General features: G+C 39.7%; 1 protein-coding gene across 3 annotated transcripts in view; it reads right to left on the bottom strand.

Moving 5' to 3' along the window:
- The window catches only part of aimp1a (aminoacyl tRNA synthetase complex interacting multifunctional protein 1a), a 68,398-nt gene that overhangs the window by 31,031 nt on the left and 21,978 nt on the right, over nucleotides 1-15,389 (bottom strand). For all 3 annotated transcript variants that reach the window (XM_048531931.2, XM_048531912.1, XM_048531921.2), the window contains exon 2: nucleotides 9,843-9,976. In XM_048531931.2, the coding sequence (XP_048387888.1) occupies nucleotides 9,843-9,976 (134 nt within the window). The remainder of the gene's footprint in view (nucleotides 1-9,842; nucleotides 9,977-15,389) is intronic.

Genomic DNA, 15,389 nt, shown 5'->3' with positions numbered 1-15,389 from the left:
CTGTGCGGAGTTTGCATATTCTCCCCGTGTCGGCGTCGGTTTCCTCCGGGTGCTCAGGTTTCTTCCCACAGACCAAAAGATGTGCAGGCTAGGTGGATCGGCCATGCTAAATTGCCCGTAATGTCCAGACATGCATGGGTTATAGGGAGATGGGTCTGGATGGGATGGTCCAAGGTGTGGACTTGTTGAACCGAAGGGCCTGTTTCCACACTGTAGGGAATCTAATCTATAAAACCATGGTTAAAACATTCCAGAAACTCAATCTCCACTGCTTTAGTGCTCGATTGCATTACCCTGCCAATTTGCAGATTGCAGTTACTCATGATTGCTGTGTTACACATGCTACAAACTTCTCTCATCTCTCGAGTTATACCATGCCCCATAACAGCACTGCTATTTGGGTGGCCTATAAGTAACTGTAACCAATATTTGCTGCCACTTGCTCTTCTTAGCGTCATCCAAAAAGATTTTTCACATTTTTTTCCCCAAACTGAGACCCTCCCTTACTAACATACTGCTAATATCTCTTATGAGTGCAACCCTACTTTGTCTGACTTTTTGTCTGCCCTTTCTAAACATTGAATATGCAAGGATATTCAGTTCCCAGCCCCGGTCACCACACAGTCATATTTTTGTAATGACAATCATCATAACCATTTATCTTTGGGTGTGTCTTTAAATCATCTATCTTGCTACAAACGTGCGCATTCAAGTAGAATGCCCTTAACCTTGTCTTTGGCATCATTTTGCATTCGAGGCACACTCTATGATCGACTTTGTTTCTCCCGTCATCTAGTCTCTCTTGCAGCTCTTCTACTTCTTGTTACTCATGTAACTCTTTTGCAATTTGGGTTACTCCTCAGACTCCATCACCCTGACTATTCCATCACCGAATTACCTCATTATCAACATCCTGGGGTTACCACTGGCCAGAATCTGAACTGGGCTAGCAATATAACTACTGTGGCTACAAGGGCAAGCTAGGAATACTGCAACCAGTAACTCAGCTCCTGCTTCCCTACAGCCTGTCCACTAAATGTGGTAGATGGGACTAGTTTAGTTTGGGAAAACGATCAGCGTGGACTAATTGGGCAGAAAGGCGCCTCTATGAACGGTAACGCAGCGGTTAGCACTGCAGCCTCACAGCGCCAAGGACCCAGGTTCGATTTCCGCCTCAGGCGACTGTCTGCGTGGAGTTTGCACATTCTCCCCGTGACTGCGTGGGTTTCCTCCGGGTGCTCCGGTTTCCTCCCACAGTCCAAAGCTGTGCAGGCTAGGTGGATTGGACATGCTAAATTGCCCGTAGTGTTCAGGGTTATGGGGGGATGGGCTGGATGGGATGCTTCAAAGGGCGGTGTGTACTTGTTGGGCTGAAGGGCCTGTTTCCACACTGTAGGGAATCTAATCTAATCTATGAAGTATGACACTATGACCCTAAGTCAGGACTGTGATGGAATACTCTCCACTTGCCTGGATGAGTGCAGATCCAAGAAGCCCAACACCATCCTAGATAAACAGCCCACTTGATTCGCACAATTTCCAAAAACACTGATTCCACCACCAATGCTCAGTCGCAGCAGTAGTGTGTACAATTTATGAGATGTAATGCAGAAATTAATAAAGGTTCCTTTCTAAACCCATGGCCACCATCACTTAGAAGGTCAAGGCCAGCAGATATATGGGAATATCACCACCTGCAAGTTTCACCTCCAAGCCATTCATCATCCTGATTTGGAACCGTATCATTGTTCCTGAAGAGGTGTTACTTCAAAATGCTTGAACTCACTCCCTAACAGGTTTCTGGGTACACCCACATCAAATGGATTTCAATAATCCAAGAAGGCAGCTCAGCACCAACCACTTTCTAGGAACACAGGAGCAGGAGTAGGTCATTCAATCCCTCGAGCTTGTTCCACCATTCAATAAGATCATGGCTGATCTGTAACCTGTCATGCCTTGGGCCCATATCCTTTGATACCCTTGTTTAATAAAAAAAAACTGTCTCAGATTTAAAGTTTAACAATTGAAATTAGCATAATCAGCTGCTATTTGAGGAAGACAGTTACAAACATCCACTACTCTTTGTGAGTAGAAATGCTTTCTAACATCTCTCCTGAATTGTCTGGCCATAATTCTAGACTAAGCCTCCTGTTCCAAAATCTTCAACCAGAGGAAAAAGTTTATATTTATCTACTCTGTCTTTCCCTAGTAATATCCTGAAGACTGGACGTTGATGACACAACCTCTTAAATTCTACAGAATAGAGGCCTAATTTGTCTAATCTCTCTTCAATTTAGTTTTAAGCAGAAGGTAACATCCTTGTAAACCTGAGCTGAACTGCCTTTGGGGATAAAATATCCTTCCCGAAGTGATAGTGCCCCAGATCTGCACACAGTACTGATCGGAGTCTAACCAGGGTTTTGTATAAGTGCAGTGTAGCATTTACATCCCTATACTCCAGTCCTTGATTTGAATGCCAGCATTCCATTAGTCTTCGTGACTATTTTCGGAATGTGTCTGTGGCATTGTAAAGAGCTATGTACCTGAGCTGCCAAATCTCGTTGGACATCCAGTGTAGTTAACTTTGTGCCTTCTGAAAACAAAACAGCCTGATCAATCCTGTTTCAGTCCAAAATGGGTAATCTCACACTTGCTTATGTTAAAATCAACCTGCCACAGCTTTGCCAGTATATTCAATCTATCAATATCCTGTGTAATTTTAAACTGTAATCAACACTGTCTACAAAGCTCCCAAGTTGTGCTGTAAGCAAATTTGGAGACGTGCTTTAATGCAAATACTCAAGTCATTAATGAATATTATGACTAAGACCCCAACACAAATCCCTATAAGACACCACAGTCATGTCTTGCCAATTTGAGTACTTACCCATTATTCCAACTCTCTTGTCCCTGCTGATCAACTGATTTTCTATCCATGTAAGTAACTTGCTCGCAATTCCATTTCAGTGAACAGTGTGAAACTTCATCAAAATCTTTCTGGAAGTCCATATAGAGATCTATCTACTTACTTCTGTTCATCACCTTTGTCACCTCTCCAAAATGAACCCTGTGATATTGTCAGACATGACCCATCTTCTTGAATCTGTGCTGACTCCCCCTGATCACCTCAAAATTTCAGTTAATCAGTTATCCTATGATTATAGACAATTTCCAACAATTTCCCCACCACAGATGCCAGGCTAACTAACCTGTAATTCCCAGCTTTCCCTCTGTCACCCCCTCTTCAAGAGCAGAGTGACACGAATAAATTCCAACTCAGAGGTACAATTCCTGAATCCACGGAACCTAAAGATTATTGTTAGGGCATCAGCAGTGTGCTCTTCTACTTCCCTCAAACCTCATGGTTGAAAACTATCAGATCCTGGTATTTGTCACACTTTGTCACAGTTCCATTAATTGCCCCATTATTGATGATTTACATAAGCTAACTTTATTTAGGCCTCAGCCTGATCTAATTTCTTTGCAACAAGCAGCAAGCTGTCCTCCTTTATTGCTGTGAATACTGAAGGAAAAAAATTGTCAGCATGTCGGCCATTTCCTCATGATCATTGACAATATCCTCACTTTCAGCTTTTAGTGGATTTGTCCCATTCTGTGGGATCTGTACTGTTCTTTGCACTTTTATAAGCTGTTTATTTTAATTTTATGCTGTCCATTGCCTTCTCAGATGCATTTGGCTGTATTTTTTTGAGAGGTGAGTCTTTTCCTTCTCAAGAGTACATGAAAAGCATTGACTGTTTCTTTGAATAGCCTCCACTGCTCCTCAGCTGTTTCACCTCGTAGCTGTCTACAGTAAACTGGGAAACTGTTTCTACCTCACTTTAATCCAAAATTCTAATATCTGATCTTTGCTTATCTTGGTTTGCCTAACATCAAATATTGATGAGTATACAAGCCAAGAATGCACAAGTGCATATTAAGCTACACAACTTGAACAAAGTAGTATAGTTAGAATATCTACATAATTCAAGACTGTATCACAGTATGCTTGCGCTGAACTGTTTTCCAAGTTTGAAGTTTGTTACGATGGTGCAAGTACACATCTTTGCACCCTCAATTTACCCTTCGGAACTGACTCCTGTCTTGGCGCCACACACGAGATGTCTAGTGTCTGAAATATTTCTGTATATATTCATTAATCGAATAATCTTAGAGACACTACTGGCATCTTAATTTCTTCTAATTAACTCAGCATTTGCAAGAAAAAGTACTATAGAAACTCATGCAGGGCATCTTGACACTAACATAAGTTTAGAGTCAACAAGATTGTGTACTTGTCTGTTGTTCTGAAGCATTGTCCTCGAAGTCCGACCAAGAAGCAATTCTGCTTAGTATTTCCGTTTCTGACATTTTATGTTTCTACTTATTTCTAACCTGAACCCACATAACAAGGCAATAATGAGATCATTTGTTTGGAAGTTGGTCTTTTTTTATGTATTTCCTTTGTTTTAGCTTTATGAAGACATATTTTTCATTGTTAAAATACGAATGATCTTGTTGTTTAAGTGCATAATTGTCTCATGTTGCAAGTTATATGAAGATAATTTACAGCCTCAGTGACGGTCTTATGTTTAAAAGAGAGGTCATTTTGCACATTTAAACAGTCTTAGTGTCCCTACCTCTTGGCCAGAATGTCTGGGTTCAAGTCCCACCTACTCTATAGTGACAGGACATTTGTACAGGCAGCAGTGTATCATGCGAAGCACTAGAAGGGGTGGAACTAGAGTCATGGGGGTTTACAGCAAAGAGAAAAAGCCCTTCAGCTCATTAGATCTACATCAGTCAAAAACCATCACCTATGTATATATTCCCAAACCCCAAGATTTGGCCTATATCCTCGCATGCTTTGGCATTGCAAGTGCAATACTACTTAAATTTGAGAATTTCTGCTCCTGTCATCCTTATAGACAGTAAGTTCCAGATTCCCACCACTGTCTGGGTGAGAAAAGATTTTCCTCACATCCCTCTAAACCTCCTGCCCTGGTCATTGATTGCTCTACCAGGGGGAAAGTCTTTTCCTGTCTTCCCCATGGCCCGTATAATTTTATACATCTCAATCATGTCCCGTCCTGTCCCTCTCCCAGTCTCCTCTGCTCAGGCAAACAACCCCATTCTAGCCCACCTCTTCAGAATTGAAAACTCTCCACTCAAGACCACATTCTAGTAAACCTTCTCTGCATCCACTCCAGCACAAATATATCCACCCTACAATATGGATTCTAGTACAGGACACAACACTCTAGCTGCAGCCCATCTAGAAAGAAAAACAGTAAAATACTAATGTAATGACTCCTTGTCCTAAAATGCATTACCTATAAATACAGCTTTGGTGTCAGCTAGGAGAACAATCCTACAGAATAAAGAAATGACAAAAACAGGGATAATGATACCCTTGCAAAGATGAAGAAAGGGGAAAAAAGTGTAGTCGGGGGAAAAGGCATAAGGAATCTCAGGTGCTAAAGATAAAAGGTTCCCAAATACCAATGTTCCCACTAAACTGTGCAAATGTGCAGCAATCTGAAAGTTTCTGTACAGGTCACACAGTTGACTCTCTGAATACCTTGTTCACGTGCAGCATGCAAAAGATTTTAAAAGGTACCCAACACAAAAATCAACTTGCAGATTCCAAAACAAAATTTAAGAGTTGCTAAACTCCAGCTCTTACAATTGACTAGCCATTGTTCAACACCGATTCAAAGAGGCGTAGAACAATCTAATTTTTGGATCTTGATTTTAAAAAGGAACTGCCTCCACACTCAATCAGCCCGATACTGCTGACAGCAGATCTGGACCAACATTTTGCTTATCAGCCACGATATCTAATGAGTCCTATATTTGTTATTTCAATTTCAAATAGCATGTTTTTTCTTCTCGAAATAGAAAGCAAAGTCTGTCCTACTAAGTCTTCATTACCCACTGACACTACATTTCTGAAGAGAGAGAGAGAGAGAGAGAGAGAGAGAGAGAGAGAGAGAGAGAGATGGCAACTTTATGTTCCATTTGGCTTTTCAAAGTCTCATGACTTGCTTACAAGATAATTATTTTCTGGTACAATTAATCTACGGGCTCATTGTTAGATTATGGCTTTTTCTCTGAAAACAATGACCAGAGGTCAAGGTAATAGATTAGTGTGATTATGATTGCTAAACATCTTCACTAGCATTCAACAACTGAAGCTTACCTCACGAGCAACTTTCAAGCAAAAACGCCAATTTGGGGCACTTATCTCCCAAAATCTGTTAGGTTGCTCTTACAGTCTGGCAACCACAAAACTAAACAAACAGTAACGACACTGTATATAAAATTCACAGCGGCCTTTTCATCCATATTGCATTAGTTTAAGAAAATGAGAAAAGTGGTTTTGTTTGAATCATCAATTGTATAACATCCCAAACCAGTGATAAATCCACTGCTGTCCCCTGGGAAAAATTAGAACTGAAGTTCCTTAGTTTGACCTAATAAGAAAAACTCAAGTGCACTAGAATGACATCACTGCCAATTAGTTATAGACAACCTTGTACTGTGGTCTCACACAACTAGAAACTAGATGATGACTGCCAAAAGTTTGTTTCACTCAGGAGTATTAATCATTTCGGTCTTACATCATTTTTGGCGGGGACTTCTAGTGAGGACTTAGAATTGATCACATCCCTAATGAATGCACATTTAAGAATAAATTAATGTCCTACCTTAGGTCAAAAATGCAAAGCTTTTTTCTTTCCTTACTTTTTTCTTTCTTTATGGCTGTAAACTGAAAGCAGCATTTTTTTTCTGGTAGGCAGTCCTACAGGTAGCAACCATCTGACATCTCAACCAAAATTTATTCCAGTTCCCTCTCCCCATCCCCCTCTCTGGTGAAGGGTCTAGGCCCGAAACGTCAGCTTTTGTGCTCCCGAGATGCTGCTTGGCCTGCTGTGTTCATCCAGCCTCACATTCTATTATGTTGGAATTCTCCAGCATCTGCAGTTCCCATTATCTCTGATACTATCTCAACCAAAAAGTCATTTTTAGGAATAAGGGTGTACAACTAACATTAATTTGAAAAGAAAACAGGGAAACATCACGGGCTAAGCCTGTACACATTTGATGTGCACAAAAAACACACATTACTGTAAAGCTATTGGGAAGGGGAAACCCTGGTCAAATTCCACCTTTTGGTGTACTATTTAGCCCTGAGCTGAGCTTGTAAGACCTTGGTGATCTACTGGTTAGAATCTGGCGCTTTCACTGCCGCGGCCCTGGTTTGATTCCCGCTCAAGGAACTGAACCTTCTGTTCTCCCAACAGACTGTGCTGTCAGCTTTTCTGACTGACTTTTCAGGAGATGACAGGCAATCTGTTTAAATTCTTTGAAGAGATGGCCAAACATGTGGATGAAGGTAGAGCAGTGGATGCGGTATACATTGACTTAAGTAAGGCGTTTAACAAGGTTCCCCGTGGTAGGCTCATGCAGAAAGTAAGGAGGCATGGGATAGGGGGAAATGTGGAAGACTGGATTCAGAATTGGCTGACCCTCAGAAGGCAAAGGGTGGTAGCGGACAGAAACTATTTAACATGGTGCTCAGTTACGAGTGGTATAACACAGGGATCTGTTCAGGGTCCTCTTCTATCTGTGATTTTTGTAAAGGATTTGGATGTTGGAGTGGAAGGGTGAATTAGCAAGTTCGTGGACGATACGAAGGTGGGTCGAGTTGAGGATGGTGCAGAGGGTTGTTCTAGCCTACAAAGGGACATTGATAGGATGCACAGCTGGGCTGAGAAGTGGCAGATGGAGTTGAACCCTGAGCAAAGTGTGAGGCGATTCATTTTGGAAGGACAAATTTGAAAGCAGAATACAGAGTTAATGGAAAGATTCTTGGCAGTGAGGAGGAACAGAGGGATCTCGGGGTTCATGTCCACAGTTCCCTGAAAGCTGCCACCCAGGTGGATAGAACTGTTAAGGCAGCGTATAATGTGTTAGCTTTCATTAATAGAGGGATTGAGTTCAAGAGCCGTGAAGTTACGCTCCAGCTATACAAAACCCTGATTTGGCCACATCTGGAGTCTTGTGTCCAGTTCTGGTCACCTCATTACAGGAAAGATGTGGAAGTGTTGGAAAAAGATGCAGAGGAGATTTAGCAAGATGTTGCCTGGAATGGAGGGAAGGTCTTAAGAGGAAAGGTTGAGAGAGCTAGGGCTTTTCTCTTTACAACGACGAAGGATGAGAGGTGACTTGATAGAGGTGTACAAAATGATCAGAGGTATAGACAGAGTGGATGGCCAGACACTTTTTCCTAGGGTGGAGGTAGCTATTACGAGGGGGCATAGTTTTAAAGTGAGTGGAGGTAGATACTGGGGAAAAGTCAGAGGTAGGTTCTTTACTCAGAGAGTGGTAGGGGCGTAGAATGCATTCCCCGAGAGGGTAGTGGAGTCAGCCTCATCAGGGGCATTTAAGCAGCTATTAGATAGGCATATGGACGATAGTTTAAGGTAGGGGTGGAGGTTAGATAGACCTTAGGATTAGGGTAAGAGTTCGGCACAACATTGCGGGCCGTAGGGCCTGTGCTGTGCCTTACTATTCCATGTTCAATGTAAGCTTACCCACATATTTGCCATCACCGAGACTGCTGAATTCCAGCATTGCAATGTCAACCAACTGCAACCCTGCTTTAATTCATCTGATGGGCTCACTGCCTTAGTCAAGTCTAAACTTGATTACTCTAACCTTCTGCTGTCCAGTCTCCCAACTAGCACCCACAGACAACTTACGTTCATCCAACATTCAGCTGCCCATTTCATAATTTGCACCAGGCTCTGATCACTGTCATCCCAACATTCACCAACCTACGCTGATTTCCAGTTCAGCAGCAACTTAAAGTTTTAATCTTTTTCGAATTCTCCTTGATGTGTCCCTACTTTTCTCAGCAACCTTGCCCTGGGTTATAAATCCTCCAAGTCTCAATCCTGACCTTGTGCATTTCCAAAAGTCAACACTCCATGATTAGTAGATGGATTGATGTTGCTTAGTTCCGCAACTCGAATTTAATCCCCAAACCTCACTGCCTCTTTAAGAGGCTCTTGAAATATCTACCTTTGTCCAAATCTTCTCTAGGATAACACTGCATGCCTCAACGTCAGGTTGTCTTTTAACATAGTCTGGTGAAGCATCTTGGGTCATGTTATTACATTAAAGGTCTTGCGCAAATATAAATTTTTGTTGTTCTTTGCTGAGGATTATTAAGAGTTGTACTGCTTTCCCACTGAATGACTCAGCATAGATCAGGGATTAATATTCCTTTAAAACAGAACTCTATTACATCACAGATGTTGGAAAAATAGCTATACCAACAGTAAATGCCATATGAGTAAAGTTTAAATAAATCCTAAACCCATTATTAGTTCTATACAATTTAAAAGAATAAGCATGTTTGCAAAAGACATAAGACAAGCAGGATTTCCAAGCAATATTTTAATATTGAAAGAAAAAAAATTCCAAGGCTGCCAGAAATTGTATCAAAGGGATCCTGGCTCTTAGCTAATAAGCAAGTCAGCTGGAATTGAATTCACAACAAGCACTCTTAACTAGACAAATGAATTCAATCTTTTGGAAAGGAAACACACTGGCACGGTATTTCTTTGTTAGCAGCATGCCTCCTGTTGGATAACCTTACAGCAGAACTCAACAGTTGTGAGATCTTATAATTTAGATAGACAATCACATCCTTCTAGTTGCCAATCACAAAGTGGCATGGCAAACTATTTTAGATATTCTGAAAGAAGAGAATACATGGGTAAACAGCAACAATGCTAAATGAATAAATGAGCGCAACATTCCAAACTTACTTGCTTTCTCCTTAAGTAAAGCGACCTGTTGTTTCAGGTACTCAATAACTTGGTCAGCCTCAGCAGCTCTCTGCTCCAACCTGTTTAACAAAGCACGATCACTAGACATCCTTATCAATTGCTTGACTAGAAACCTGAAAGGAGAAAAAAAAAAGCAGTTCTTGTCAGCACTAACAGATGCCCACCACATTACTCTTAAAGAAGTTTGTAAACCTAAATTTTGTTAAAGCCAAAAGTCACGGAAACAAGTTTGCTTCATTACTTTACAGGATAAATGAGGATGAACAGATCAACACTAGATAACTCTTTGTTCATGATATCAACAGCCTTTTAGAAGCTGCAGTGATATTGCTACTACTTTTTCTTATGGTATGCATGCTTCAAGTTTCCTGTACATTTGAATGATAAGATCTTAAAGGTGATTAAAGCTCCAAGAAATTGAACAGGTTTACACCCAATGCAATGGCTCATGTGAAAACATGGGACTAGCCATTACTGCAGAAGAGTAGAAATGAAGAAAAAAACCATAGTAAATTGCTTTCACTTTAGATTACGGACAGCAGCCTTATTGAAAATTTATTGCAGTAAATATTATAGTCTTTTTTGTGCCACCATTTAGATGAAAAAAAATTCCAAGTAAACTACAGAAGTTTCTAGCTAATAAACGTCATACTACTTGGAGACAGCTACAAAATGTAACACGCTTAAGTAAAACTTAAACTGAAAAAATTTGTCCTCTCAGAATAGCAGATGATTTGAACAGATTAAGTTGACAGATTTAATAAATTGTGCACAAAAGTGCAACAGCAGTTTTAGATGCAGTAAATAAAGGCTGAATGATCCCATTAGCTAAGGACTGGGGCATATATGAATTTATGATTGGGGCAAGAGATTCAGAGGACAAGGAAGAATTAGTTTTTATGCAGCAAAAAGGCAAGGACCTGGGACTCCATGGAGAATGAGGGTGGATGAGGAGATGATGAATATTTTGGAAAAGAAATTGGATGGGCACTTGAATGAAATAAACTTGTAGGCACAAGGAGTTAGGGCGGAAAAGTCACTGATCAATTTGCTTGACAGAATGCCAGTGCAGACTCAGCGACCTGAACAGTGGTCTTCTTTGCAAGTACAACTTTCTTTTGAAGCAGGGCCAGTCAACTGTTCAAAATTACAGCCAGTACGCTAAATTGCTTGCAGACAAAGCACTACACTTTGTGGGGTTTTGCTAAAACATTGCAATTACATAAGATATAGAACACTCAACCCAACAACAATTTTTCACGTTATCCTTCACATGGCCGGTGGCTTTAAGCTCAGTCCCCATCCTGTTCTCATACCCCATTATCACCTTTTGCTTCAAACACCTATCAAATCTATTGGCAAAAGTTGATATGATCTTTATTTCATTTAGTAACCCTGGGTTTGATATCCATAATAGCAAAAGGAAATCAGAAGTAAAAACAAGAATTGCTGGAAAAAACTCAGCAAGTCTGGCAGCACCTGTGGAGACAAAAGCAGCATTAACGTTTCAGATCCAATAATGCTTCTTTCAGGGCATCTTCAGATATTCATAATCCTGTGTAAACAAAACCTTTTATGTTCTCCATCCTAAATCCTTAATCTTTCCAAGTCCTCTCACTAATAACCAAATGCTGAAATGAATAGCATTGCCAGCTAAGCAATTATTAAATGAATAAATGGAGCTTGCTTTTATATATCAACTAAATGGTTACATTATGCATTGTGGGCAGGGTTGCTCATGGTGCAAGTTTCAATAATTCATCTTATTGTGCAAAAGTGACTCAAACCTGATACGAAACAGCCTAAGCTCCTTTTAATCCAAATTGCACCTATGTCGACCTCAGTCTTTGGCTATAGTGACCCTCTTCAGAGGGAAGTGCACAGGCCTGGCAGGTGGTGCAGCTGCGACTCAGCACTTACACTTTCATTACTTGGCAGGCACTGTGTGGGGTTTCCAAATAGTCTCTAAACAAGTGTTTCTGGAATTTATGGACAATAATTTGTTTTACTTTGATAATATGCAGCAATAGAAAGTTTAAAGCCATGAAATTTAATTCTGGATTCTGGTAACTGTAGTCACAGCATGAGGCTGCTGAAAGTAAGAGTTCATGCAATGTCTCGCAAGCCCACTGCAGGTTTGTATGCATGAATCCTAGTAAACGTCAGGCATTCATTTCAGGGAATAATGGACTGGGACAAGTCTAGGATGAGTAAATGCCATTTTATTTTACTTAATTGTTTCATTTAATTTGTTATTTTGGATTTTCCCACAACCAGGTTAATTTTGGAAATTAAGGCTTCTCCCCAAACAAAAATACGCATTGCATGTTGTGTGTGCTTAACATTGATATTTGCACTTAGGTGACCTCAGAATTTTAAAAAAGTTGTATAACTGATTTAAGTTTTTTTTAAATAATGCTGCCGTTGTAACATAAGCAAACATTGCAATTAATTTGTACATGGCAACATTCCACTAAGTCATGAGATAGACGATCGGATGGTCTTTTTCAAAATAAAAAAAACCTTGAAAAGCACTACTGTCTTTCAAAGAGCTTTAATATGGTTCCAAAGTATAGAAATCTGTCATAGATTGAAATAACAAATGTATATCTATCCAGGAAAGGAAGGCAACATCTGAAGTTAATTAAATAGGACTTGCGTGGTCCTCAGAAAAGGTGCAAACATAACACACAATTTTGTTTTCCCCAGTGCCTAATTTCTTTAAAAGCAGTATCCAATTTAGTATTAAAACATATTGCTTAAAGTTTTAAGGCCTAAGTACATTCAACAAATTTCCAAACACCTCTGAAATGCATCATACGCCAGGCCACTTGTACTGCAGCCAGCTTCAAGCCCACATGATGTGGAATGCTCTGGAGATATGTCTGCGCTCCTATGACAGATATACTGCACCCTCTACAAGAATGATAACTTAACATAAGTGCAAAAATATTTCTACAGCTGCAAGGTAAAAACATTAAAAAGAAAGTCAAACTTCCAGAATTAGTCACTATTTCATGACAGCTCTCTGCATTTTTCAATGTGAAGCACTAAGATCGTATAGCTGTTTGCTGCCTGAAACAGTATTGGAATGTGAACCTGCATCTAAATTTGCTACAGATGAAGACTGATACAAAAATTATGGATAAATTGGACTTCAACACTGCAACAAGATATCAAGAAGTTGGAGGACCTATGAGTTCTATTAATAGAAAGTTGAATTATTTTGTAATGTTAGAGCCACAGAGTATCAAAGCTTTTGACAAAATAAAGTGGAACTTGCAAAGTAGATCCAATCAACTATCAAGAGACAGAGCAATGTTTTATTTTTCAACAATCACAGGTGCTGTCGATCATCTCAGATCATTTTGAAAATGTCCATGGATCTTCATTTTGGTTTTAATTCCAAGATGTTTATTTTAAAAAAGTTAAAAGGAAAGTTTCTTTTAATTTCTAAATTCGGTCTTCCAAATCCACATTCCTTTACACGAGTGCTCTCCACCAGGAGCCTCACCCAAGATAAATTGTAAGTATGTTTATTCATGAAGATTCAAGACCAATTCAAGGACAGACAACCCGATGGGGAAAAAGTGCTGAAACACGGATTTTCAAGGAATTGAACTGCTTTGTAAACCAGATAAAAACAAAATTTTAAAACCAATTTTTTCAAAATTTGATTTCAATATTCAAGAATAAAAAATTTTTAAAAGATTTGCACGTTTTGGATTGCTTAACGTCAGAATTGACGAAGTTAAGAGGTTGATTGATAGTTTAAAATTATAAGTAATTGGACAAAATGATACTTGCCATTGACTGAGGTATCTAGAACAAGAAGAGGAGATACAGGTCTAAACGATTTTAATACAAACTGACAGAAGCATTATACAAAGTTTGTGAACCTGAAAGCACTGGAAACAGTGAGTCAAAGAGACTATTTCAACATTTACTAATAGACTAGATAAGCAGTTGAAGGCAAATTCTGGAAAGTGAGCAGACTTGTGGGATTAGGTCTGCTGCTCGTAGCAAATCACACTGCCTCTGAAATATTCAGGGACATATTGAATAAACAACTTGTCCCCATATAAAAACAAGTATTTGTCTGAGACTTGGCTCAGCAGAGCATACAATCATACAGCAGAGGAGGCCATTTGGCCCATCATGACTATGTCAACACTTTGGGACTGCCTGAGAGCCAGCCAATGTGCATACTTATGGCCTCTGCAGCTCTGTAAAATTTTATTTTCCAAATAATAATACTATTTCCTTTTTAAGTTAATATTGAATTTGTTGCTACATCCTTTCAGACATTGCACTCCATCGCTGCTCACTGTGGAAAATAAAGTTGCTGCTAATCTCCTCTCTGATCTTCTATACAGTATGTACATGTGAACATATAAATTTCAAGTAGTTCACTCAGCCCCTCAAGCCTGCTCTGTCATTCTCCACATTCCCACCGATCCTGATAATGTTTCATGTCCTTACTTATAATCTATTCAGCTCCAAAATATGAAACTCTTCTTCAACCGACTTTTGAAGGCATCCAAAGATTCACCCTCTGAGGAAAAACATTCAACTTATCCATTCAAAATAGGCAAGCTATTATTTTAACAATTGTCAGTTCTAGATTCTCCCTCAAGAGGAGACATCCTTTGTACATGCACCCAGTAAAAGGGCCCTCAGTATCTCACAGACTTCAAGTCATCCCTCGCTCGTCTAAACTCCAGCAGATACAAGCCTAGCCTGTTTGACATTTCCTCATAAGTCAACCTATCCATTACAAGGTATTAGCTTGACAAATCCTTTCTGAACTGCTTCCAATGCATTTACATAATTCCTTAAATAAGGAAATCAATACTGTCTTTCCTATTACTGATCTTATGCTAACTGGGCTAGAGTAACCTGCATTCAGGCTCCTTTCCATTTTGAATAAAAGGAGTTATATTTGCTATTTTCTAGTCAAGCAGAACTTTCACAGTAACTTGGAGACTTTAGGAATTTACAACAAAATGAACTCTCTCACTAGCCACTTCTTTTAAGACCCAAGGATGAAGTCTATCAGTGTCTGGGATTTGTCAGTCCACAGCTCCAACAATTTGCTCAGTCCCATTTGTATGGTGATTGGAATTTTGTTGAGTTCACCCTTGCTTCCATATTCTGGTTTACAGCTATTCCCAGAAGGTCACGTATATCCCTGCAGTGAAGACAGTTATGAAACACCTGTAAAATTCATCTGCCAACTCTATCTTCCATTATTAATTTCACAGTCTCACTTTCTCGAAGACTAACGTTCACTTTGTTAACCCTTTTCTTTTTAAGTATCTACAGAACTCTTACCATCTGTTTTAATATTTCTGGCTAGTTTTTCTATATTTCTTTTCGCTTCTCATTAACTCTTTGGCTGATCTTTGCTGTTTTTATATTCAGTTCAATCTTCTGGTTTGCTGTGCGCAATTAAAGTTTAGCACGATGTTAACTTTTTTTTAGCTCATTGGGATGGTGGATCCTCCCCTTTGGAATGTTTCCACT

The sequence above is a fragment of the Stegostoma tigrinum genome, chromosome 1 (assembly GCF_030684315.1).
Source record: "Stegostoma tigrinum isolate sSteTig4 chromosome 1, sSteTig4.hap1, whole genome shotgun sequence".
Taxonomy (NCBI): Eukaryota; Metazoa; Chordata; class Chondrichthyes; order Orectolobiformes; family Stegostomatidae; genus Stegostoma; species Stegostoma tigrinum.
Note: the sequence above shows the minus strand (reverse complement) of the source record. Positions and strands in the feature narration are given on the sequence as shown.